Here is a 25,572-nt window from a genome sequence, read left to right on the forward strand (position 1 = left end):
ATTGTTGCTGTTTAAACTAGGAAGATTACTGGAAACTTAAAAGTAATTAATTCCACACTGAGTCTAAGAGGCATCCAGCGCAGCCCTTCTAGTCATATCTACTTTGATAAGCACTGCAGGTCCAGAGCATTTGTCTTAGCAGGTCTTCCCCAGGATGCATTGCTGGGCAAAGTCATCAAGATACGAGCGTATAGCTTCAAAAGGCAAACGTGGCCCAGCAACCAGAAAAGCAGTCTGTAAGCGTGCTGTCCTTCCGTCATCCATTACTGATCACAGTGCTCCAGAATATCACAGAATGATTTATAAAAGGTAACAAAACATTAAACTGATAAAAATGTGAATATACACAAAGCTGCAAAAAGTCAATACAATAGAAATAACAATTTTATTTTCAGAGTTTGTCTGTGAAGAGATTCAACATATAATGATTTTCCTCCCACCTTCTGCTGTTTTGCTTCCGTTTTAAGAGCATGTGGCAGTCTCTGCCTCTGTTTCTATTGCACTAATGCCTCATTTCAGCATCAGTTGTCAAATGCTTAGCAGCAATGTGGGTGCTCTTAATGTTACCAACATGAAGGCAGTACTCGTGTGACATGTAACACTAGCCTGTCTGGAACTATACCCTGGTCAGCACAAGCAATGTTCTTTACCTATGGTAGGCAATTAGATTTTTCTTTTAACAACTTACTCATCTTCCCCACTCTAGGTGTTTTCCTGAAGCAGCTACCATGGGCAGGCAAGGAGAGGAGGGTTCTATAAGCCTTGTTTCTTTAGACAGGAGACTTGCAGTGAGGTTTAGTAACCAACATCAGCTTTGGACTATACCAAGTGAGGCTTACAGTGCAAGCAACAAGCTACCCATGACAAGTAGACAAACCCAAGTCTAAAAGCCCTTCACGTCTTCTCTCTGTGTGCTTGAGAATGTCGCATGTGATTCATTCACCTTCAGTTACATTGCTGTGAAATGGATCTAAGAAACTGAGGAATGTGAGAGCTGTGAAAACCAACGTAGGAACTCAATATGGCCCATATCAGAATCATCCAGGAGCTACCATCTGCTTCCCTGGCTTGCTCTGCTTGCTTTCTTCGAGTGGTGCACATATCTCTATGTTTTGTCAGCTAACAGAGGGCAAATCCCTTCCTCATATTCCTGAAAGACACTGACGGTGCAACCCTAAGAATGCTTTCCTGGGGGTAAGCTCCACTGGACAGACGTAAGTAGGATTCTGAGGAAATCTGATTAGGATTGCTCTCTAAAAGTTTTAAAGCAAGAAGAAAATATGACCCAACTAGATTTTCAGAGGAACTTGCATGTTAGGAGACACACATACATTTGAGTGTTGAAAACCCTCCACAAATGAACAACTCTCTCAGCCTAGGCACTGATAAGGGTTACAGTTTGTATAGCATGTCTGATTTTTTAAAAATTTCAAGGTAGACCGGAGTTTCTTTTGTTTCAACATGGGCACTCTAAGGCTGTTTGCTTCATCATCTAATGCCAACAGTCAACCTTCCACATGATTTTAATAATAATATTTAATTCTACAAAAAGTCATTACATTTTTTTAAACAAAAAGAAAAAACTGTACAAATAGGATGAGACGACCTCCACGAAAGCGGCTGAACACTGTTCTGTTTAGTGCCTCCTGTCGTTTCTCTGTACAGCGTCCACAAGTGGTGTGTATTAAAGGTCCGAATGCCCGTAAGCAGCCAAGTGAAGAGGATGAGCCAGAGGGGTGGAGCTCGGAGGGCAAAGGGAAACTGCTCCCTTGAAGCATCCAAATAAAAGCAGCGCTGCACACACGCGGGGCCCACCCGCCAGAAACCATCTTTCCATGGCAAATGTTTTACTGTGTGACCATGTGTGTGTTTTAAACAAGAGGCTCTTCTATATGTACCCCAAGCAAAATACATAAATGAGAAGTGGGTGAGGAGGAGGAGGAAAGTGTGGCTATTAATAGAGACCCGCAGCTGCTGTTTCTGTTCTTTTATCAAATTTAATAAGAAAATGCACAGCCAGAAATTTCCAAGTTGGGAGAAAAGATCACCAGGCATTCTGGAAAACAGTGACGAACCAAATGGACCAAAAAACAAAACAAAAAACTAATAACAAAACAAAGCAAAATACACACACATACATAACAGCCTGAGATCCACATATTCCTTTGAGGCCTTAGATCATATTCCCATTCTGGCTGGGCCTTAATGGAAGAAAAGTGTCCTGCATGGTTTCCTGAAATGAAATTCAGCCTCTCTCGCTCTTCAGAAGTCAGGCTAGTTTAGGATTTTAATGTTTTCTTTCAAGGTGAGTTAATACAAACAGCAGTAACAGGTTACGGTTACTCCAAAGCAGTTGTGAAATTTGCAAACACCTGAACCCTCCTCCACACCCCTCCCAAGTTTTTCTGGGTAACGATTAAAAAAATAAAGATGTAGAGATGTCTAGATTTTTATTGTTATCATTAAATAGCGCAGGGTCTGCTTGGCCACTGTTAAAGATGCAGGCGTGGAGAAGGGAGTGTCGGATGAGCATGTATTAGAAATGTAACAGTAACATAGCATATATCTTGCAAAAAGGACTAAAACACTAACAAATACAAGTCAATGCACATTCGTTTTAAACTAGTGTAATTATTTTTTCACATTGGATTAAACATTATTTTGTACACCAAACATGAACAGTGCTGTTTATCTTTGCCTTCCGTGCAAGAGGGAAACGAGCCATTTCTGCCATCAATAAGCACAGATGAAATTTTTACACGTCTTTTCTTTTCCCCCACTCCCGCCCCACCCTGGAATTAACATTATTTTTAAACCCACCCACACCCATATACTAAAATCCTTTCTCCTCAAGGAAGCTTTTAGTTTTTTTAAAAAAATATGAACAAGTATGGAACAAACCTGCTTATTAATACTGAAATTGCAGAAGTCGCAGGTTTGCTTCAAAAGCTCATGTTGAACCGATAAAATGCTAGACCCGACTAAAGTGCCTGAATGGATGGAACCCCCCCCCCCCCGGGGGGGCTGATGTGGGCTGCGTGGCACAAATAGGAGCCTACAAGATCCATCTGGACTAAGTGTGGGAAAGGCAGTCTTTTGTGCCTTTGGAGGAAAACAAGCTGCCCCAACCCCACTCCCAATGACTACGGAACATCCAGCAAGGGACATACAGTGACCTATTAGGGCTGAGCTCCAACACGGTGAGCGAATGACTTGCAGACACGTTGGTTCACAGGTGCCTCTGGAGAGCTCAACCGTCAAACCCCAATAGCCCATTACCAAGCTGAAACTGTACCCCATGAACAAACATGCTCTGCAGTGGGTGTTAAGGTCATAGTGGTGCCCCTAAGGAAACAGAAGGGGTTTTTTTAAACCACCCCCCCCCACAAATACAGGCTTTTAAACTGGGTATGGCAGTTGGCCACCAGAAATATAAACTAAAAGTTATGTCCCGCAAGTTTAGTAAGCAGCAAAAGCAGCAGCATTCTCAGAACATGCGTGTTTTGATCTTCATCCCCAGGCTAAACCTCTCCCCTGACCTCCATGAGTCGCTTCCGATAAACAGCACTACAAGTTGGTTGTTTTAAAAAAAATGTACAAGAAAGTTGGTCATATATATATATACACACACACACACACTTGTGGCGTCACTCCACCAGGAGCTTAATCTCATTGGCTATTAGCTGGTTCATGTTGAACAGACCCTCCGGGAGCTTGGGGAGCAACTCTCTCTCTGTGGTTTCAGGGTCGCTGTCGACAGAGCTGGAGCTAGCGCTCATGTTATCGACGGTGGCGCTAGCTGGAGGGCCCAGCTCTGGCTCGCTAGTCTCGCTAGCCGTGGACACCACAGAGAGCAAGGACATACGTCGCGTCAAGCGACCGGGGGGGAGGAGGGAAGTGGCATAGTCCGCTATGATACCAGCTACGTCTAGATTACAAGCCTTGTCAAAGGCAATGAAACCTACATTTGCGTTGGCCTCGCAGACGTAGAACGAGCCATCATCCTTCATGAGGAGGTCGATGCCGCACACATCCATCCCCAGGATGTTAGACACCTGGACAGCCAGCTGCTTGCCTTGTTCACTCAGCGAGCACATCATCCCGATGCCACCTGGGGACAGGAGACAGAAGATTCACCTGAAGGGCGGGGCTAGAAAGTTTTCCCAGTTCAAATTCAAATGAACCATTTTGAAACGTAAACAATGTCTGCCAGAGTTAAATAATGTTACCAAGAGGAGACAAATGCCACCATGAATAAGCACAGGGATCGTCCAAATCTCATATAATTTACAACAAAATCCTGAGGGATTGGGGGGGGGGGTTGTGCCAGGGATTGTGCAGCTGCGACACCTCCCAAGAGGCTTGCCACGCCAGACAGTGAGCTGAAAGCAATGCTGTCTTTCCCCCGATGCAGCTCAATGGGTTGTGCCAATGATTTTGCAGGTGTAAGTCTGAGCTGGCAAATGCAGGTGTTTCCAGGCCAAAAGGGCTCAGGAAACCAACGAAAGCTGACCTCGCCTCTGGGAATGCCCCCCTGCAGCACCTCAGAGCTGTGCTCCCCACCCGTGCTTCTGCACCAGCGAAAATGCCCCTAACACCAGGCCTGGGGTCACATTGCCTCCTGAGAGTTTCACATGTCACCCCCTCCCCTAAGATTTCAATGCTAGTCCATTCAAAATGACTGATTTGCAGTACAAGAGCTCTGATTACTTTAGATAAATAGACTATATTTACATAGGAAGGGCAACAAAAAACTCCCAAAGAAACATAAAGTATCACTGGCAACTAGGACTAAATATAACCATGAAAACTAAAATTGTAAGGCAGTTCCCTGGATCATATCCTAAACCAGTGATGGCAAACCTATGACACGGGTGCCAGAGGTGGCACTCACTCTGTGGGCACGTGTAGTCAGAGTGCCCCCCCTCCCCCCATATCTAGGCTGGCCTGGGCCACTGGGCTCAATTATTAGCATTAAACCTAAGACCTAGTTTTGGGGAAGCAGTGTAGGAACCCTGTTAAGCGTTGTTAAACCCCACTGATTTTCATGCAAAGAACTAAAGCACGATCCTTTACCTGGGAGTAAGCTTGGTTGCTGGCAATGGGGCTTGCTTCTGAGTAAACCCTCCTAGGGTCGTGATTCACCCGTTCGAAGAGTTGCATAGTTGTTTCAAAGCAAAGCCACCTTCTACCACCAAGCTTACCCCCGAGTAATGCATGCCTCGGAGCCAACCATTTTTTCTAAACTAAAACCTCAGTATTCAGGTTAAATTGCCGTGTTGGCACTTTGCAATAAATAAGTGGGTTTTGGGTTGCAGTTTGGGCACTCGGTCTCAAAAAGGTTCGCCATCACTGTCCTAAATGTACTTTCCATTTCTCCTGTAGCCACTCCTAGCCCCAATTAAAAAGTGGTAGATTTAATCTTCCCCACAACACTGGATTTAAAGCAGCATTCTGCACAAAATAATTCACTTGAATGAGGGTTGACGCTCTGCCTTGTGGCCATCACAGCAGCCATGGAAGACCAGATGTGCACACTTACCAAGCGAGCAATTGCTTTGCATTCTACCGTCTGTTGAGCAACGCAGCATTGTACCCACTACACGGCCTCCCACTACAATGACACGGACATCCTTGCCGTGGGACTCCTGGATGTACTTTTGGAATAGGTAAGGAGCCTCGTGACGGATTAGGTGGCTCAGGTCTGCCAAGTGGTGCTTGTCTCTTGCTAGAAATACAGCTTTGCCTGCAGAAAAGCACAGACAGTGAAAAAGCAGGTCACGGAAATAGGCACAGTATGCCGTTTCTAAGAAAATAAAAAAGGAAATGAGTGCAATACTCTCTATGTATGTATGAGTGAATGCCGTAACAGACTTCAAAGCCCTCTGTGGGACCAGCAAGCGCAATAGAAGTGTGGTGGAAAGTGCCGTCAAATCATAGCTGACTTATGGCAATCCCGGTGGGGTTTTCAAGGCAAGAGACGCTCAGAGGTGGTTTGCCATTGCCTGCCTCTGTGTGGGATGAGATAGTTCAGAGAACTGTGAGTGACCCCAGGTCACCCAGCAGGCTTCATGTGGAGGAGCAGGGAATTGAACCAAATTCTCCAGATTAAAATCTTCTGCCCTTAACCACTACACCACCCTGGCTCTCTGTAACAGAAGTAGCATTTTCTTTTTTTAAAAAAAGCAAACTCACAATTTCATTTTATTCCATTTCTCAGCATCTTTGGCAGCATCTTTCAATCTTGGACTGTGCCATTTTCATGCTGTTCTGGTAGGACCAGGTTACAAGAGGACTGAGCAAAACAGACCTGAGGTTCTCTAGGTACAGAGAATAGAGCTTCACCAACCACAACCCAAAGACGAGCGCACGATCACATGTTTGTGGCGACTCAATGAGCACGCAGGAGCGATTCAGACAGGATACGAAACCATGGTTAAAATAAAGTAGCTCGCAAATTATTGTCCATGTACTACTGGCTGGCCTGCACAAAAGGCCAGTTTTGTTGCCTTCTTTCTGTAGGCTAAGAAGGCATCTCTGGAGAACAAATGGAAGATTAAACTGGGATTAAGCCGGGATCCATCCCTGTTTTTGTACAACATGTGGAATCCATAGATAAGACAGTAGGTTTAAAGATTTTTACAATATAGTAACTAGAACACAAGTCAGACACCATGAAATAAACCACAGAAAATGCTTGCTTCATGTATAAGTTTAAGCATACAGGGGTCAAAAATGATTCTCTAGAAAGCTGAACTGAGTGTATTCTGCTTGCACATAGAGGAAATGAAAAGAGTTTTATTAATAAAAAGCAATATTGAATAATATGAATGTAAACTGACATTACTGAAAAACTAAGCCAATACCCATTTTACAGCTGAAGAACAAGAATTTTAATTTCTCTTATTGTGAAAATGATTCAAAATGGAAACAATTGTGCAATTATGAAATTTTTCTTATTAGGTAACTATTAATATCACACAATTATCCTCATGTTGATAATTTTTATTGGTTTATTATGTGAGGAAGGGCTGATTCCCCTGTAGTTATGTATTTCTTCCCTGGTAAAATGGAATTTAAAAGGTCCCTTTAGTGTTAAACAAAGCATAATCTTTATTTACCACTCTATAGTAATTTGCACACACATTGCAACATACCTCTATGACCACGAGTGTTCTTCACAACCATTGGGAACTCCAAAACTTCTGCTTCATCAATCATTTTGGCAAAATGTTCATGACCGCCTGACAGGGAAAAAAATAATTACTTGTTACTAAAGATACTCCCTTGACACTTCTCAGCGACAGCCGAGTCCAAAGGGCAATGACTGAGGGATGGGAGTCCCGTCCACACACACCTCGCCCATCTTCACGTCAGAAACCGTGGCTCATAACTCCTGCAGGGCTGTCAACTGTATGAAAAGATCTTTCCTCAGTTAAATAAGGCTGTCCCATATCTTTTGGAGAGCTATTATAAAAATATTCTTTTTAAAAAATGGAACTGTTTTCAAAACCTAGCTTTGTTGTGCTCTGTTCTTATGCAATTTAAGGGGTTAAAGTAATTGCCAATACGGATCTGCTGGCTCCTCCCTAAGAAAAGTGATGTTGAAACATGGAGATGTAAAGCTCTCTCAGGTCCATACAAGGATCTCCCCACCAAAAAAATTCTACAATATTAAGAGAATGGTTTAAAACACACACACACACACACACACACCACAGCGCACACCAATCACACATATTCCTAAACTCTATGCCCTTTCCTGAATGAACAAAATCCATCCCAGTCTCTGCATTTCCGAGGGCAGAATGAGAGGGTGTAATGCCTTGACACGAAGGTACGACCCAGTCTAGCTGATGCGAGATCAGTGCCATGGCACCCACCAGCACTTTTCTTGCCAAGTGTTTGCAGGAAGGGAAGGTTTCACCCAGCAAGCCTTCTGGTTGGCTGTACAGATTTTTTAAAAACTTGTTTTGGCAGCAGTTGCTGCTACAGCACAAGGGTTTTTACTGCGTGACTGAAGGTAAGATGTGGCAGCCATTTTACAGCTGACCCACCATATTGTGTCAGAACTCCAAAGGTGCCACAGGCTCAAAAAGACTGGGGGTCCCCAGCACCGGAACAACAAAATTACATCTACCGAGGTCAAACTTTTCATCTAAAATGGATCTAGGGAAAACATTTTAGTCTTCTAGAATCTCTCCACCAACCCAAGTTTGCAAAATTTACAATAATTATTCAAGGATGAGTTCTGCCCAGAAGTTTTGAACCTCAGTTTCTTGAGGTTGGCTTCTTATTCGATATTTCACATTCAGTTGCTGACTGCCAAATACAAAATAAATGCACCAAGATCAATTCCAAGCACACACTTTTCTCTGTGCCAGATTCACTGAAGTGTATTTCCTCGTCACTGCTTCAGTTCTTAGCTCACTGAGAAAACCAGCAATTTAAAGGCATTCTGTACAATGCACGCAACTCGCATTCAGACACTACAGTACCATATAGCACATGAAGTCAAATGAGTAACAGTTGTCAGTTAACTCGCATTTAATTGCCTCCATTTTCTCTTTATAAATTCTAAAGGTTCAGATAAATTGCAAATCACAAACCAACATTTTGCAGGCTTATCATATCATAATAATCAAGTACATCATATACACTCTCTTTTCTGGGAACAAAACAAACCAGAAATGCCAAGGTTTGGTCCAGGCTGTGAACTGAATACTTAGAAAACTGGGAAATTTTCCTGCTTAGAAAACCCTGCTACACTCCTTCTCCACAGCCCCCCACTCACCCACCCACCCACCCCAAAATAAGAGGGACCATGACTGCAGGTCTCTTAACCAAAGCTGCTGCTACCCTACAACTAATGCTTTTTGTCTCACTGTACTGCCACAGTTGTAAAGTCAAAGGAAGATAATTTTAGGTGTCAGCAGAATAATAAATGGAGAAGAAAAGGCTGGAGGCATAGATGCTGAAAGTCCAGAGATGTGCAGAGCAAGACAAAATCATACCTATTCCTTATGTATTCCTTATGTATTCATTCACAATTGGCATTTGGAGGAGAGACCAATATTTTATAGGAGAAATAAACTTCAGACTAATGTACACATACAGTCAGAATTCACACCCTGGGATAAAAATATCATTGTCTTAAACAGACCCATGAGCCTTTTCCCTCTCTCAAGGAACAGATGGGAATGATGGATTTCTGATGAAAAGTTCCTTTTTCACAAAGAGAAGTTATGCTTTGCCAAGTGTGGTTATTCTCCAACCCAGAATCCCCGAAGACAGAACATAGCCTGCTCACTAGCCTCAGTTTGGAAGACTCCCGTAACTAATTCTGTTGTTTGCAAAGTGTGTCCCAAAGAAGTTGTCATCACTTGGTGGAGGGCACTGTGAGACACTTGGGATATCATCTTATAGGTAAATAACTGATTTGAACCAGCACACAGAATAAGTAACAATCAACAGGTAACACTGTAGGTGTCAAGTGCTGGGTGTTTTGACCTTGGTTCCCACCCGTCTCTGCACGCTAACTCTTCTGTTGGTGGTTTGCCCGGCTTGCAAGCCGGGCCGAGATATGCTTGTCTGTGTGCTATCTCTCTAGCGTGCTTCTTTCTGTGTGAATTCTCTTTGTTTATGAAATCTATGCACGGGTGGGGGAAATGTCTGGTTTTATACTACTGATTGAACTCTGGCAGCCCAGAGTTCTCCTGCCTTGCCTACAGTGAATAAAGAACTGTTTGTAGTTACTTTGCCTGGACTCAGACTGTTCGTTACAGTAGGAACATACCAACAATCAGACAGGGACTATAATGTCAGGGAATGTCTGTGCTCATTTCCTGAATGTAAAGGAATCTTCATAGGAAGTTCAGTGCTTTCACTTGGTGGAGGGCACTGTGAGACATTTGGGATGTTACCAAGTACCATCAGGGAAAAACACTGCCCACTACCAATCACATGGCATTGTCAGCCATATCGTTGAAGGTTCTGCTATACGAACATCAGATCAACTGAGGCCAGAATGTGGACTCAGAGACCCATAATGAGGTGACTGTGTTCAAGAGAGTTGAGGCAGCTATAGTCCAGACTGAATGCGCCACAACTCCTTCAGGCACCTAAAATCCTTGAGAAGAATATGTTATGGGAATACATTCTCCAGTTCATCTCCTAAGTCACTTTTTGGGACCTTCTTCACTTTGATGATGGGCTGCAACTAAAGGATGCATGAGCACCTGCTAGTTGGGCTTGCTTCTTGTTTGCCAGTGGTGATCATGCAGCCAGTTAAATGACAGGCCGTTTGGCAGTTTGCTACATACTGGTGTGTATTTACAGGAACAAGTTACTTGCTGTCAGGACCATGCCTATCAGTATCTTGATGTCTTGCTGTGTGTGATTTGCAATTGTTTTCCTGTTTCCCTCTTCCCTTCCTAGCAATCTCCTGGCGCCAGCCCATCTTCAAAGAGGTGTGAAAGGTTCCCAGGTCCTTTGTAGCTTTGTAGTAGAAACTGTAATGGACATTTGGTGTGGGGCGAAATGTATATAAGTCCTGGATCTGAGCTCTCTAGCTCAGATCCTGCTTTACATTGTTACTCTTCGCATCACCTGGAATAAACTGCTTTGGGACTTTCCTACGGTCTCTGTTATTTCCACGTTCAAGAGTCTGACATTAAGCAGGATCTCCCAGTTGGACCCGCACTCGGATCCATGGCCGGCAAGGATGGAGCTACAGGTGGGTCCCTGGCTGGCGAACCTGATGAGGGAACGGGGCAAGTTCCAGATAAGGATGAGATGCCCCGCGACCCGGACTTAGGAGACGAGGAGAAGGCTGCTTTGTAGTTGAGGAACAACCTTTGAGGTTGTTTCGGGACAGTCGGCTAAGCCGTTTCCTTTCCTGGGGAAGGTCCAGCAGGGGCCTATGGAACTGCAGGAATGGGTGCAGACTATCTGGCAAACGTGGGGCCCGATGCAGTTAGCCCTGGAGAAGGCCAAGCAGGGTTACAAGCGGCAGGCCAATAAAAAACGGCAGCCGTTCACCCTTGCGGTTGGGGATTGGATGTACCATATATACTCGCGTATAAGCCGACTTTTTCAGCACATAGGTGCTGTGTGGTTTCCGGGCTGTATGGCCGTGTTCTAGCAGCATTCTCTCCTGACGTTTTGCCTGCATCTGTGGCTGGCATCTTCAGAGGATCTGATGTTGGGAAAGCAAGTGGAGTATATAGATCTGTTGGAGTGTCCAGGGTGGGTGGAGAAACCTTGTCTGTGAGTAACAAAGAAGGCAGTCAGGTCAATAGTTGAGGGCATCTGAATAGAAGTATGAGTAACAATGAAGACTATAGCATGGGCGTAACACTGGAGATAGCAAGGTCACTGGTGGGAGCATCTGAATAGAAGTATCCTGGCCTTTGTTTCTTTTGTCTATGGTCATCCTGTGTTTGTGTGGAGCTGGTTAGACACTGTCTTGACTCTAGTATTTTTCAACACTGGTAGCCAAGTTCTGTTCATTTTCATAGTTTCTTCCTTCCTGTTAAAATTGTCCATGTGCTTATGGATTTCAATTGCTTCTCTGTGTAGTCTGACGTAGTGGCTTTCAGAGTGGTCCAGAATTTCTGTTTTTTCAAATAATATTCTATGTCCAGGTTGGTTTATCATGTGTTCTGCTATTGCTGATTTTTCTGGCTGAAATAGTCTGCAGTGCCTTTCGTGTTCTTTGATACGTGTCTGTGCGCTGCGTTTGGTGGTTCCTATGCAGCGCACAGACACGAGGAAAGGAAAAGGTGAGTAACTTAGGGGAAGGACGGGCGGCGGTGGGCAGGAGCCTGTTGGCCCCCCTACAGGCTTGCGCCCGGCGTCCTGGGTGGCCCTGGCTCTTCCCTGTCCCCGCCTGCTCTGCAAAAAGCAATCGTCTGCTTTTTGGGTTTCCTTGCTTGCTTGGCCAAGGGCTGGGGCTGCTGTGGGGATCTGGGAGGTGGCGGGGGGGAGCAGTCACCCCGGCTCTTCCCTGCCCCTGCCTGCTCTGGTGTTTCCTTGCTTGCAAACAAGGAAATGCCAGACAGAGCAGTCGTCTGCTTTTTGGGTTTCCTTGCTTGCAACCAAGGAAACTCCAAAAGCAGGTGAATGCTCTGCCTGGCGTTTCCTTGCTTGCAAGCAAGGAAATACCAGAGCAGCCAAGGGGATCCAAGGGGAGCTAAGGCTGCTGTAGAGATCCAGGAGGAGGCGGGGGTGGGAGCAATCCGGTGGGGAGCGGGCGCCCTGGCTCTTCCCTGCCCTCACCTGCTTTGGAGTTACCACCCTAGGCTTATACACGAATCAATAAGTTTTCCCAGTTTTTGGTGGTAAAATTAGGTGCCTCGGCTTATACACGGGTCGGCTTATACACGAGTATATACAGTTTTTGTCCACCAAGAACTTGCGAGGTCTGCAGGGGTGTAGAAAACTGGGAAAAAATATATTGGACCTTTGCAGGTGCTCAGAGTGGTTAATGATGTGACAGCCGAGTTACGGCTGCCTAAAATCTTGAAGTCTGTACATCCTGTTTTTCATTGCAGCCTCCTCAAGAAGGCGCCTCCCCCGGATGACTGGCACCCCTGTCCGGCGGTGCCCACCCCTGTTGCGGAGGGGGGTGAGCCTCACCACGAGGTGAAAGAGGTGTTAGACTCCCGGATGGATCGTGGACGGCTGCAGTATTTGATCACTTGGACCCATTTCCCGGCTGGGGACGATGAATGGGTCGATTCCGTACATGTCCGAGCCCCTCGCTTGGTGAAGGCGTTTCACCGGGCTTACCCCGATCGGCCGAAATGGGGGGGAGGTCTTAAGGAGGGCGGAGTGTCAGGACCATGCCTGTCAGTATGTTGATGTCTTACTGTGTGTGATTTGCAATTGTTTTCCTGTTTCCCTCTTCCCTTCCTAGCAATCTCCTGCTAGCAATCTCCTGGTGCCAGCCCATCTTCAAAGAGGTGAAAGGTTCCCAGGTCCTTTGTAGTAGAAACTGTAATGGACATTTGGTGTGGGGAGAAAAAGGGGGGGGGGATTAAAAGATATAAGTCCTGGATCTGAGCTAGAGAGCTTTACATTTGCTTTACATTGTTACTCTTCGCATCACCTGGAATAAACTGCTTTTGGACTTTCCTACAGTCTCTGTTATTTCCACATTCAAGAGTCTGACACTTGCAGCCATCAAAAGCTGATGAGGGATCATCTCCTGCTGGGGAAATATTGCTCTGTAAGTTAAAAAAAATGGGGGGGGATCAGGAGCCAACTTGCAGCTCATTAAGAAACATTGCTGCCTCCTAGATTTGCTGAAATGTAACAAATTTTGCTGGAGCTGGAGGTAAGTGATCAGAAATCCCTTAAATCTCCCTTCCCCTCTCCTTAAGCTGTCTTCCTGGGCTACAGATAAAAGGAGATAAATGAACTCTTCCTTTCTTCCTTTTTGCAATGGGAGGCTCAAAAGAATTGTTTTGGTCTCTACTCAGCTTGGCTGGGGGGGTGGTTAGGAACCTTATCTCCTCTTCCTTCGGCAATTAAGAAATCAAAACCATTGCTTCTGTACCTGCCCAACCTGGAGAACTTCACTGTCGAGCTATTTTGCTGGGGAGGAGTGTGTGGATTAGAACCTAAATCTCTGCTGATCCCCCAATGACCTGTGAGTCATCTTCTGAGGTACCTGCACATTTGGACAGCTGCTCAGGTTGTTCAATGCAATCCAAACGTATCACTGATTGGCTCACAGACTGATTATAAGCGTCAAATAGGATAGGCTCAACTGCTGAAAGAAATTTGCTGGGAATTCCCCATTACTATGTATAGATGTGAAAGTTGGGCAACAAAGAGAGCTGACAGGAAGAAAGTTTGAAAAGTGGTGTTGGAGAGTTTTACACATATCAATGGTTTCTATATCAAATCAAGCCTGAAGTCTCCCAAAAAGCACACAGTACCAAACTGAGGCCATGAGAAGCCAAAACTCCCTGAAAAAGACTACAATGCCAGAAAGAGCTGAAGGCAGCAGGAAAAGAGGAAGACCCAACATGTGATGGACTGACCCAGTCCTCAGTTTTCAAGATAGACAAACCAACAGGACCTCTGGAAATCATTAATTCACGAGGTCATCATAGGTTGGAAGCGTCTTGACAACTCTTAACACACACAGATGTGCCTGTTTTATATATATGAAAGCTTCTCTGAGGACCAGGAAATGCAACTTTTCCTTAGAGACTTTGAACAAAGGATGTTGAGTTCTTGAGACTGACAGAACACTACATTGACTTTTGGTGTGAAAGTGAGCTCAGATTGGAGCGTTACCTGATGTTTCTGATATACACATGAGACTCTTGGCAACAGGGAGTGCCCCAATTGTGATACTCACCTGGTGGACATAAAAAGAGAATCTTTACAGTAAAGAACTAGAGTGAAACTTCTCTCACAGAGTTTCAAAGGGAATTTGGGCCAAACTTAGATAACATGTAGCCTCCAAGATGGAAAGAGGTGTATTACTGGAGAATGTGTCGGGGTATTTCACCCAAGGAAGTTGAGACATGGATAAACCCTGGCAAGAGGCAGAATTGAAGGTACTTGTCTGCACTGCCTGTTAGGACTCAGGCTCTGAGAGTGGCCACCTTGGAGAAACATGGCTACCAAAGGTAAGTTTGGTGGCACAGAACAAAGACCTCCACATAACACCAGCCTTTCAAGTGCAGTCGCATTGCTGTCAGGCCTGTGCCTGACGGCTGGTGGTGGCAGGTACTTGCAAAGGGGACTGTGTAGCTTTCTTCTCTGCAGGTGTCCAGTTACCATTCTCTCCTTTGCCTGCGGCCTTGGGAGCCCGGAAGAGCTGTTCTCATCATGTGTGAACTGTTCTCAGCCCTGTGGTGCTTTGTAGTGGGAATAGAGTCAACCGTTTGATGACAAGGGGGCAGGGAGCTCTGGGGAATAGAGGCTAGTAGTTTGCGTGGGAGCCCCAGAATTGTCTTTGCCGATGTTTACCTTTCGCTTTGAAATAAAGGCTTTAGAGCAAATCTACAGTTTCTATTATTTTTGGACCCAGGGTCTGACAATTGCCTAGAATATGGTTTTTCACTAGATGGCTTGTTCTGAAAATAACTCAAAAGTTTCCTACCAAATCTCCAAGCAGTCAGACTGAGGCAACTGGAGACTGGACTCCAACTCTATGATTCTATGGACTTAAAGGTCAGCATGTCAAGTGGATGACAAGAAGTTTTTATTTAAAAAAATGCCAGAAAACACAGAGAGGAATAGCTGAAGAAAGAAGATGGCACACATAGAAAAAAGCAGCGTAGAAGTTTGGAGAGAAAACCCACAAAGATTTCTTTCTGCCCTGTGCTCAAAGAAGAAACAGGAAACTAACTAAGTGTGGCCGCAGACCCTCCTCATTCAAGACAGAAGCAGCAGAACCTTATTTTCATCCTCCGGGGATTAGGGGCAGAATAACCACATCTCTCCAAGTGTCCTCCTCTCTTCAAGTGAAAAGAGGCATTTGCTGACCTGCCGAGGAGAAGGCACACGGGAGAGGAGAGGTGAAACCAAAAGAGATGTTGCCCTTAATCTGCACAAAATAAGGATGTGACTGCCGATCCTTGTTACAAAAAACACATTGCTATTAATCCTTTATAAATAAAAAATGTCAAAACAAGTGGCAAATTTACCCAAACCACACCTTTAAATCAAATGTACATCTGAAACCACAGAATTTATCTAGTAGGCCACTGAAATATCTGTCTATTCCAAGTTCTGCGTTTATTATTATTATTATTATTATTATTATTATTATTATTATTATTATTATTATTATATAGCTCTACTGTTCTTGGATGAACCAGACAAGGAGTCTCCACCTTGAAGAGCTCACAGGAAGACAGCTGAGTGAGGTGGGGGGCAAGAATCAAGAGGCACAGGATATGGGGTCTTTAATTTATTGTTATAGTCTTTAATCAGCCTACTGAAAAAGCCTTACCCATAGACAGCAAGGGACCTTAGCACTTGAGAATTAAAGAAACACAAAAAATACCAAAACACTTAAAAGCAGGGTCTCAATAAGCCTGAAGAGACTTGTGAGCTGTAGACAAGGAAGACAACGGAGTGAGGTGGGGGACAAGGATCGAGAGCAATGGAGAAGTGGCCCTTTCAGTTATACTTCTGTGGGCTTAATTTCAATAAGGGAGGATGGCTAAAGGATTTATGATGACCTCTGCTTCCATGGGCTGAAGCTAAAGATCTGCTGGAGATTCTTTTCTAACAGGCTAAAACAACCATCCTTTCAGAAAGGGCAGTGACGTTGGTCTGCAGTAGGACAATCAGATTTGAGTCCAGCAGCCAAGTAGAAATCAACAAGAGTGTTGAGAATCAGAGCTCCTCTCATCGGACATAGCTGTCTTTTGAAAGCTGACACTCTGAAGGTGCTACTGGACTCAAATCAATTCTTCTGAGAAAAATTATTTTGCTAATGATTTTTAAATCAATTTGGCAGCACTTCCCAAAACATCCCACTTACCATAGGAGAAAGTGTCAGGAAGAGGTACACCATGGCCAGCCAGTTCTTGAAATGTCCAAAACTTGTTGACACAATTGAGTATGGCTTGAGGACGGTTCATCAGCCGGCAGCCCATCTTCTCTAGATGACGAAGAACCGTAATGTCACTGTCACTCTGGACCCATGGTGTTGGCACACGAACCACAACTACCTGCGGATAAGCAGTGATGAGTTCTCCATTAACTCGAAGACCTACAGAAAGAAGAAACAGATGGGAAGTCTGGTCAGAATCCAGACTCAAGAACAAAACACAGAGAAGGCCAAGCTTTCTGGGATAACTTTCATTCACCAGTCACCCATGGACATACACTATTTACTCAATAGCAGCAGGCTGGAGTCGTTCAATGCTGTCAGCTGCAAGATTTTACCTAGCAAAGGAGTTGGGCCTTTTGGGACATGACACCCATCCTCCGGAGACAACCTCCCACAGGCGTCTGCAAGGTTCTTTCCCGGGCAAATACAACTTCCAAATATGGCAGTCCTGACTAGCAGCAAAAACCTCAGCAGGCAGCACAACTGAATAAAATCTCTTTACAACAGTCCGCTCCAGCACATCCTTGTGGCTACCCAACAAGTCTTGGAAGAGCCCACCATCATCCTAACATCACTGTCAGAGGGGACTGGATGAGCATAGCTGGCATCCAAGTTTACACGGGGAGTGACAGTCCTTCAGCTTCCAGGCTGTGAAGCACTTCAAATATTCAAGTCAGGCCCTTAAACTGAGCCCAGAGACCCAGTGGCAATCAATGAAGATGTTCCAAGGCTGATACAATACAATGACAACGATGCAGCCTTGCTACATGCTGAGCCACAGCAGTTCGAATGAACGGATGTTTTTGCAAGGACATAAAGCACATATGAAGCACATTTCAATTAGCCTCAAAATTACTCTAGAATAGACCATCCTGGCCAAATTAGCAGTGTCTAGAAAAAGAATCAAGTTGCATAGCAGATATAAATGGTAGAAGGCACTTTTGGCAAAATGCTAGAATAGAACTGGAAACAATGGAGTGCCTCCTCCGCCCCCAGTCTCCAAATAAATCAGAACAGTATTCATTTGTATCAACGGTTTCTGTTAACTCCAGGAGAATCAACACAGAAACCTCACCATTGTCAGGACCATGCCTGTCAGTATGTTGATGTCTTGCTGTGTGTGATTTGCAATTGTTTTCCTGTTTCCCTCTTCCCTTCCTAGCAATCTCCTGTTAGCAATCTCCTGGCTCCAGCCCATCTTCAAAGAAGTGTGAAAGGTTCCCAGGTCCTTTGTAGCTTTGTAATAGAAACTGTAATGGACATTTGGTGTGGGGCGAAACGGGGGGGGGGGGGGATTAAAAGGTATAAGTCCTGGATCTGAGCTCTCTAGCTCAGATCCTGCTTTACACTGTTACTCTTCGCATCACCTGGAATAAACTGCTTTTGGACTTTCCTACGGTCTCTGTTATTTCCACGTTCGAAAGTCTGACATTAAGCAGGATCTCCCAGTTGGACCCGCACTCGGATCCATGGCCGGCAAGGATGGAGCTGCAGGCGGGTCCCCGGCTGGCAAACCTGATGAGGGAACGGGGCGAGTTCCAGACAAGGACGAGATGCCCCGTGACCCGGACTTAGGAGACGAGGAGAAGGATGCTCCCGTCCCCGACTGACACGATCCTCACTTGGGTGCCGCACGAAGCACCAGCGGTGAGGAGAGCATGGGATCGCCCTACTCTTGGGCCCCCTCTCGGTGGCCGTGCTGGGGGGCCAAGGAGGTTGGGCGGCGTGAGTCCACTTGGCTCACACAACCCATGGACCAGGACATTTACTCGGAGTGGCACCCGCAGGCACAAAGCAAGTGGTCGCGGGTCCAGGTCCGGGCAGGGGTGTGGGCCCGAGCGAGGCGCGGTAACCTGGCGGCAGGAGCGAGACGAGATGCAGCAGGAGATACACTTCCTATGGCACAACATGGAACTCCTCTTGGCCTGCGTCGAGGCAGGAGAGTGGGATCGCCAGGATCCGCCACAGCTGCCACCGCTGCCACCTCCAGAGGGGGAGCAACCGGTGCCCGCACCCCCCAATGTGCCACCCCCCCACGACATGAGTGTGGCGACCAACTGGAGAAATGGGGGGAGTTCTGGTGGAAGGGGGATCAACTCTATGTGCCTCCAGCGGCGCACTTTCTAGCCTTGCAGGGATGTCATGATGTAAAATCGGCAGGACACTTTGGTTTTGTGAAAACATTGCATTTGGCCCATGGGCAGTTTTGGTGGAGGACGTTGAGGGGGGAAGTGGAAGCTTATGTTAAAGGTTGCCCCACATGTGCGATGGCCAAGAGGGCGCAAGGGAAGGTGCCTGGCCTCCTCCAGCCCCTGCCAGCACCCTCCACACCCTGGAAGGTGATCTCCATGGATTTCATTACCGATTTCCCTTCCAGCAGAGGGAAGTTGGTGATCTGGATGGTCGTGGACTTGTTTTCGAAGCAGGCGCACTTCGCTTCTTTGAGGTTGTTTTGGGACAGTCGGCTAAGCCGTTTCTTTTCCTGGGGGAGGTCCAGCAGGGGCCCGTGGAACTGCAGGAATGGGTGCAGACCATCCCGCAAGCATGGGGCCCGATGCAGTTAGCCCTGGAGAAGGCTAACCAGGGTTACAAGCCAATAAAATAAAAAACGGCAGCCTTCACCCTTGCAGTTGGGGATGGGATGTATTTGTCCACCAAAAACTTGCAGGGTCTGCAGGGGTGTAGAAAACTGGGGGAAAAATATATTACTCCTTTTCAGGTGCTCAGAGTGATTAATGATGTCACAGCCGAGTTACAGTTGCCTAAAAACTTGAAGTCTGTACATCCTGTTTTTCATTGCAGCCTCCTCAAGAAGGCTCCTCCCCCGGATGATTGGCACCCCCGTCCAGTGGCGCCCGCCCCTGTTGCGGTGAGGGGCGAGCCTCACCACGAGGTGAAAGAGGTGTTAGACTCCCGGGTGCATCGTGGACGGCTGCAGTATTTGATCGCTTGGACCCATTTCCCAGCTGGGGACAATGAATGGGTCGATTCCGTACATGTCCGAGCCTCTCGCTTGGTGAAGGTGTTTCACCAGGCTTACCCTGATTGGTCGAAATGGGGGGGAGGTCTTAAGGGGGGCGGAATGTCAGGACCATGCCTGTCAGTATGTTGATGTCTTTCTGTGTGTGATTTGCAACTGTTTTCCTGTTTCCCTCTTCCCTTCCTAGCAGTCTCCTGTTAGCAATCTCCTGGCACCAGCCCATCTTCAAAGAGGTGTGAAAGGTTCCCAGGTCCTTTGTAGCTTTGTAATAGAAACTGTAATGGACATTTGGTGACTCCCCGGCTACATCCCTACTCCCCCCCCACACACACACACACAGAAACACACACCTCTTTTTAGGTGGCAGGTCTCCTGCAAATTCCAAACAACAGTGAGGAGAGTGCTGCTCTTCCTTTAAAAAAAAACCTTGCCTTGCAGAGCAGCAGTCACACAGGGCCCCCCTCCCCCGCCTTGGACTACACAGCAAAGAGAATGCTGCTTTTCCTTGAAAAAACATCTTACCTTGCAAAGCAGTCAGCCAGCCCTGCAGCTGCCCTTGACCCTTGGCCCTCAGCCACACACGCCACACACAGGGGCCCACGGGTGCCCCCCACAGGTTAAACCACATCTTACCTTGCAAAACAATGGTGATGTGGCTCTTTGCTTTGGCTCTCCCCACACCAAAGTGTACACAGCAAGGAGAGTGCTGATCCTTTTCCTTTAAAACAAACCAGTCACCACATGGCAAGAATGGAAGGACAAGACCTTTTTCTTCCCAGCGGGCTCAGGAGTCCCTGCACCACCCCTACTGCCCCAAAGTTCCTCACGGCCCCCCTTGATGTTTCCACGGCCCCCAGGAGGGCAGTACCCCCCACTTTGGGAATCCCTACCTTAGCATTTCCACAGAGTTGCTGTTCAGGTTCTCAGCATTTTTAAAACATTCTGAAAACTAATTGAATCCATAAAACTTCTGGGGTGGGCCTTTCTAATTCGACCTTTTCTGCCTCTCTTGATCATATCCTCTGTACTAGAGTTCAGAAATATGTTGACAAGCAGGGGTCTCTCATTGCCCTGGCAGCTCCCGGAGTCTTTCCCCTTTCCCTGCTCCTTTTGTCCTTCCCACCCACCCACCTTTACCTGCTCTCCTTGTCTTCACATTCCTCTCCTTCCTTCTAGGCTGCCCAGTGGCCACTGGACAGTGTGGGTAGTGAGTCTCCAGAGGGCATAAGCAAGCCCATGGCATTGCTTTGCAGAAACCAAAGTTTGTGGGACTCAATAATACTGTTGGGGTTACACAGCAGCCTCCAAAATGGTGACTGAGAGTTCAGTGGGCAATCTTTTCTTGAGAGAAAGAGAGTGTGTGTGTGTGCGCTATCAAGTAGCAGATGGCATATGGTGATCCTGCAGGGTTTTCAAGGCAAGACTCTGGGAGATGGTTTGCCATTGCCTGCCTCCACATGGGCTGACAGAGTTCTGAGAGAACTGTGGCTGGCTCAAGGTCACCCGGCAGTTTTCACGTGGAGAAGCAGGATATCAGACTTGGATCTCCAGATTAGTGCACCTCTCTTAACCATGACACCAAGTTGGCTCTCTTTTCTGAAGGCTACTTGTGTTATTTCTAATATTTTGGGAAATTTTCATCCACTGATGATTATTTTAAATTTCATTTTTTTTCTGCCATCTTGGGACTTCCCTTCAGGCTAACATGGAAATTCCCCCCACCCATCCCTGGCTTTTGTAGATCTACTAATCCACACGGCACGGACTGGTTCAGAATTAGATCTATGACATTGTGAAAGTGCAAGGAAGAAAGCACAATGTGGATTTTGGCATGAAGCAGAAGAGAATATGTTGGCAAATATTGTTCTCATCCATTAGATGCAGGACTTGTGGGTGGGTGTGCGTGGGTGGTGTAGTAGTGTTGAACGACAATCTGTCAGTACTAGGTTAAAACACAAGTCAACCATGAAGGTCACTAGGGAATCTCAGGGACTAGGTGTGGCTCAGTGGTTGAACACCAGTTTTGCATACAAAAGATCCCAGGGTCAATACCCGGCATCTCCCGCTACAAGGAGCCAGTAATTTTTTTAAATTCCATCTTCCACCGATTAACTGACGGAAGAGTTCTATCACTCAGCCTCAACAGTTTGCACATATTTGTTTGTAACACCTCTTCTGGATATTTTGGGGATGCCTGTAGTAAGGTACACAGATTCTTCCTTGCATTATGTGAATGACCTTTGAAAGTGAACCCTGTATTCCTTCAGCCATCACTTCTGTGTGGCTCAGTCAACTGAATCTTAAGCTTCTAGTGGAAAAGAACAAGGGAAAGGGGGGGAAAAAACCCTGCTGTTCCTCCTTCAAGGTGGGGTCTATATAGCCTAAGACCGTGGTGGCGAACCTTTGGCACTCCAGATGTTATAGACTACAATTCCCATCAGCCCCTGCCAGCATGGCCAATTGGCCATGCTGGAAGGGGCTGATGGGAGTTGTAGTCCATAACATCTGGAGTGCCAAAGGTTCGCCACCACTGGCCTAAGAGTTCCCTATGTATGCAAATGTTCTTGGTCCTTTGCTCTTCCCCCTCTCTCACACACACAAATTTAGCCAATTTAACAAATGCCACCAGCAATTCTCTACACTTTCTCAGGATACTGAACAGAATTGAGGGGGGGGGGGGGGGGCAGAGAGTAACTCAACTAATTCAGTGGGTAAAGCATTCAGTGGGTAAAGCATTCAACCCCCTTCGGGGGTTGGGCGGGATATAAATTTGAAAAATAAATAAAATAAATAAATAAACTCATTCAATGAGACTTAGTAAAGATGCACAGGATTGCAGCCTAAACTGCTTGGAGGGCGAGAAAGGAAACCCTTGTACATGGACATTTCAGGTTTCCAATACCTGTCTCACAACCAAGTCTCATCTGGGGAAGGAGGAGGAGCTGCAATCGCTCTCCCTTGTGCCCGCTTAGGCAATGACAGTGGGGAAAGGAAGAAGTACAACGGGTGCTAGCAGGAATGTGGCTAAAGAGAAGGGGAAGAAAAGGGAGACAAGCAGTGGTGCCATGCAGAGCATTCTGCTTTTTCCAGGGAGCCGTCTTTCAGATCTTGGAACAATGAGAAGGACAGAGAATAAACCTCTTTTCTTCTTTCACTGAACACCCACCAAACCCTATTCACAAGCTGCCTTTCCATTTACCCACTTAAAGGACACAGAAAACTGAGTCAGTCAATAACATACTGCCTTTTCCCTCATGATTCCGCAGGAAGAGCATTAGCAAGCAGCCACTGCTGCAACACACGTCATTCACTGCAAGCGCTGCCGCACTGCAGCGGACTCATGCTTGTAAGCAAGCATTATTATAGGAGGAAAAGAAACACGCACACACGCATGCAGGAAGAGAGGCTTTCAGAAAAATGCTCAACCGCTGTTCACAAATCCAAGTGGACATTTACACACTGGAAAGAAACTTTTCTTCTTCGCAAGCCAGTCAATGTGGCCGGCAGGTGGTTGCACAGAATGAGCTGCCAATCAGGGCCAGCTGCATCCGTGGCATGGTTGACGCTATTTAATTCATCTTTCTCCCTAACTGGTCTCAAAGTATCCGTGTTTCCCCGAAAATAAGACAGGGTCTTATTTTAATCTTTGCTCCAAGATGCATTAGGGCTTATTTTCAGGGAATGTCCTATTTTTTCCCCATGATTTTGCGCCCCCCACGGGACCAGATCAGCAGTGCCAGGGAATCTGTAACTGGTGCTTATTTTTGGAGCAGGGCTTATATTTCAAGCATCCTCCAAAAAATCCTGAAAAATCATGCTAGGGCTTGTTTTCGGGGTAGATCTTATTTTCGGGGAAGCAGGGAAGTTTATGTCGTCTCCTCTCTTCCATTTTATCCTCACAGCAACTGGGACATATCCAGCAATGTAGCTGATGCTGCTGCCTTCTGGTGCTTTTGATGTGATGTAGATGGGGGAATGGCACCTTGGTTGACAGAGGTGACTGCAACATTTTGACAGGTTACAACGTTAGGCTGCTGCAGGTGTAAGCATACAAGAGCAAAGTTGCTCCAGATTCTGCAGGGGGAGTGGATGACATTGCTTTAATTCTGTGACTGAATTTGCCTGCTACTGTTTGGCAGGCTGAGGATGTTATCAAGACTGAGCTGCTTCAGACCAGTCGCCACCGATTCACGCAGTCAGTTTCAGTCACAGGTCAGAGAAAGTGACGCTCAGAGAGTCGTGCGCAAGGAGGCTCCTTCCAGAGCAAATGGGTATTCGGAACGTCCTCTGGTGTCCAATTTATAGACACTAAGCCCGTGGTGGCGAACCTTTGGCACTCCAGATGCTATGGACTACAATTCCCATCAGTCCCTGCCAGCATGGTCAATTGGCCATGCTGGCAGGGGCTGATGGGAATTGTAGTCCATAACATCTGGAGTGCCAAAGGTTCGCCACCACTGCACTAAGCAGAGGCTGAATGCTAAGCAGGGACAACAAGAACAAGAATAATTCTGCCCAAGGTATTAAAACAATTATGGCTCTGTCAAAAAAAGATCATGAGCAATATGAAACCCGTGTCAATTCTGGCACTAACTGCAGCAATGCCTAGAACCACCTCTCCTTGTCGTCAGTCCTCACAACAAACGCAGACCCCTAGAACCAATGCCCTTGCAGACCCAGTTTGAGAAATGCTGACAAACAGAAATGATGCAGGAACTACAGAGACAAAAGGCTGTGAAGGTGAAATGCACAGCTTCTGAGCCAGAAGGGGCCCCTGCGCTCACCTAAGGTCTAAGCAGTGAAACTAGGAAAAGCTAGTAAAAAGCAAACTCTGGCTTGGATGACCCGGGGTAGCCTGATCTTGTCAGATCTCAGAAGCTCAACAGGATTGGTCCCGGTTAGTACTTGGATGGGAGACCACTGAAGACGTCCGGGGACAGGCAACAGCAAACCGCCGCAGTTCATCTCTTGCCTTGAAAGACCTCTACAAGGTTGCCAGGAGTCAGCTGCAACCCCCCCCCCCCCCACACACACACACACACACACACCAGTAAGGAACACACTGCAAGGGGAGGAATCAAGGTTCTCTCATCCAGACAAGCTGTGGGTGGAGGCAGAATGATGCAAAGCCCCTCCCCCGGGGTTCTAAACTTTCCTTCAACTGCATTTTAACAGATAACAGCTTTGAGACGGCTCTGTCCACAACAGATGCCTGCGGTGGGAGAGGAGAAGGGTTTTAATCCCAATATCGTCCTGCCTATCTAGGCATTCGCCTGAGCACACAGAAGCCCCCATCATTGTTTTTATGACAGGTGGCAAGCTGGAAAGGGAGACTATCTGGATATACTGCCAAATTCTCCTGGACCAGGTACCTATACATTGTTCAGGGATAGAACAGGGCAATTTCCTCATTCCTTCTTCCCAACAAAGGTTCAAAATGTTGCATCCCCTGAAGCACACTTTGTCCCTATCAAGCTGTTCTTGACACTTCACTTCAAGTCTGGAGATGACCAGGATCTTGTACAGTGTGAAGGATGGACTCATGGTTCGTCTTCAGCAAAAGGAAGTCCTCATGGAATAATTAATGCTCCTGTATACTGAATCATCATAGCAGTTTGTGCATGGGGAGCATGCAAGTTTCTTGTCCAACATGAGCCTCAATAAATTAATCTAAGCAACTATTGCAATGATCATACACCCAGCATTAAGATCAGGATGCTGGGCAAAAGTGCATGTAATCATTTTAGTATTGCCCATTAATACATCATTACAAGGTCAAGGGCTTCCTTAAGGTCTCTCTATAATACGAATGGTTAAGAATTTGAAACGCCTATCTAGAGAATTCCTATGTCACCCTCTCAGAAAGCACAACTGTTTAGTGTAATTCAACATTAAGACTAATACCAATTTGATTATTAAATATAAGCATATTACACAATCAAATGCTGATCAAATCTTTTGTCATGGGCCCAGGTTCAGTTGGTCAGGAATCCTCGGAACAGGA

General features: G+C 46.2%; 1 protein-coding gene across 1 annotated transcript; it reads right to left on the reverse strand.

The window, feature by feature from the left end:
• Positions 1-279: 279 nt before the first annotated feature.
• RIMKLB (ribosomal modification protein rimK like family member B) lies at positions 280-18,059 on the reverse strand. Its single transcript, XM_048504460.1, has 5 exons — positions 18,050-18,059; positions 16,517-16,747; positions 7,158-7,244; positions 5,543-5,746; positions 280-4,111 (listed from the first exon to the last, which is right to left on the reverse strand). The coding sequence occupies exons 1-5, from the start codon at positions 18,057-18,059 to the stop codon at positions 3,648-3,650; spliced, it is 996 nt and encodes a 331-aa protein (XP_048360417.1). The 3' UTR covers positions 280-3,647.
• Between the last annotated feature and the right edge of the window lie 7,513 nt (positions 18,060-25,572).

The sequence above is a fragment of the Sphaerodactylus townsendi genome, linkage group LG07 (assembly GCF_021028975.2).
Source record: "Sphaerodactylus townsendi isolate TG3544 linkage group LG07, MPM_Stown_v2.3, whole genome shotgun sequence".
Taxonomy (NCBI): domain Eukaryota; kingdom Metazoa; phylum Chordata; class Lepidosauria; order Squamata; family Sphaerodactylidae; genus Sphaerodactylus; species Sphaerodactylus townsendi.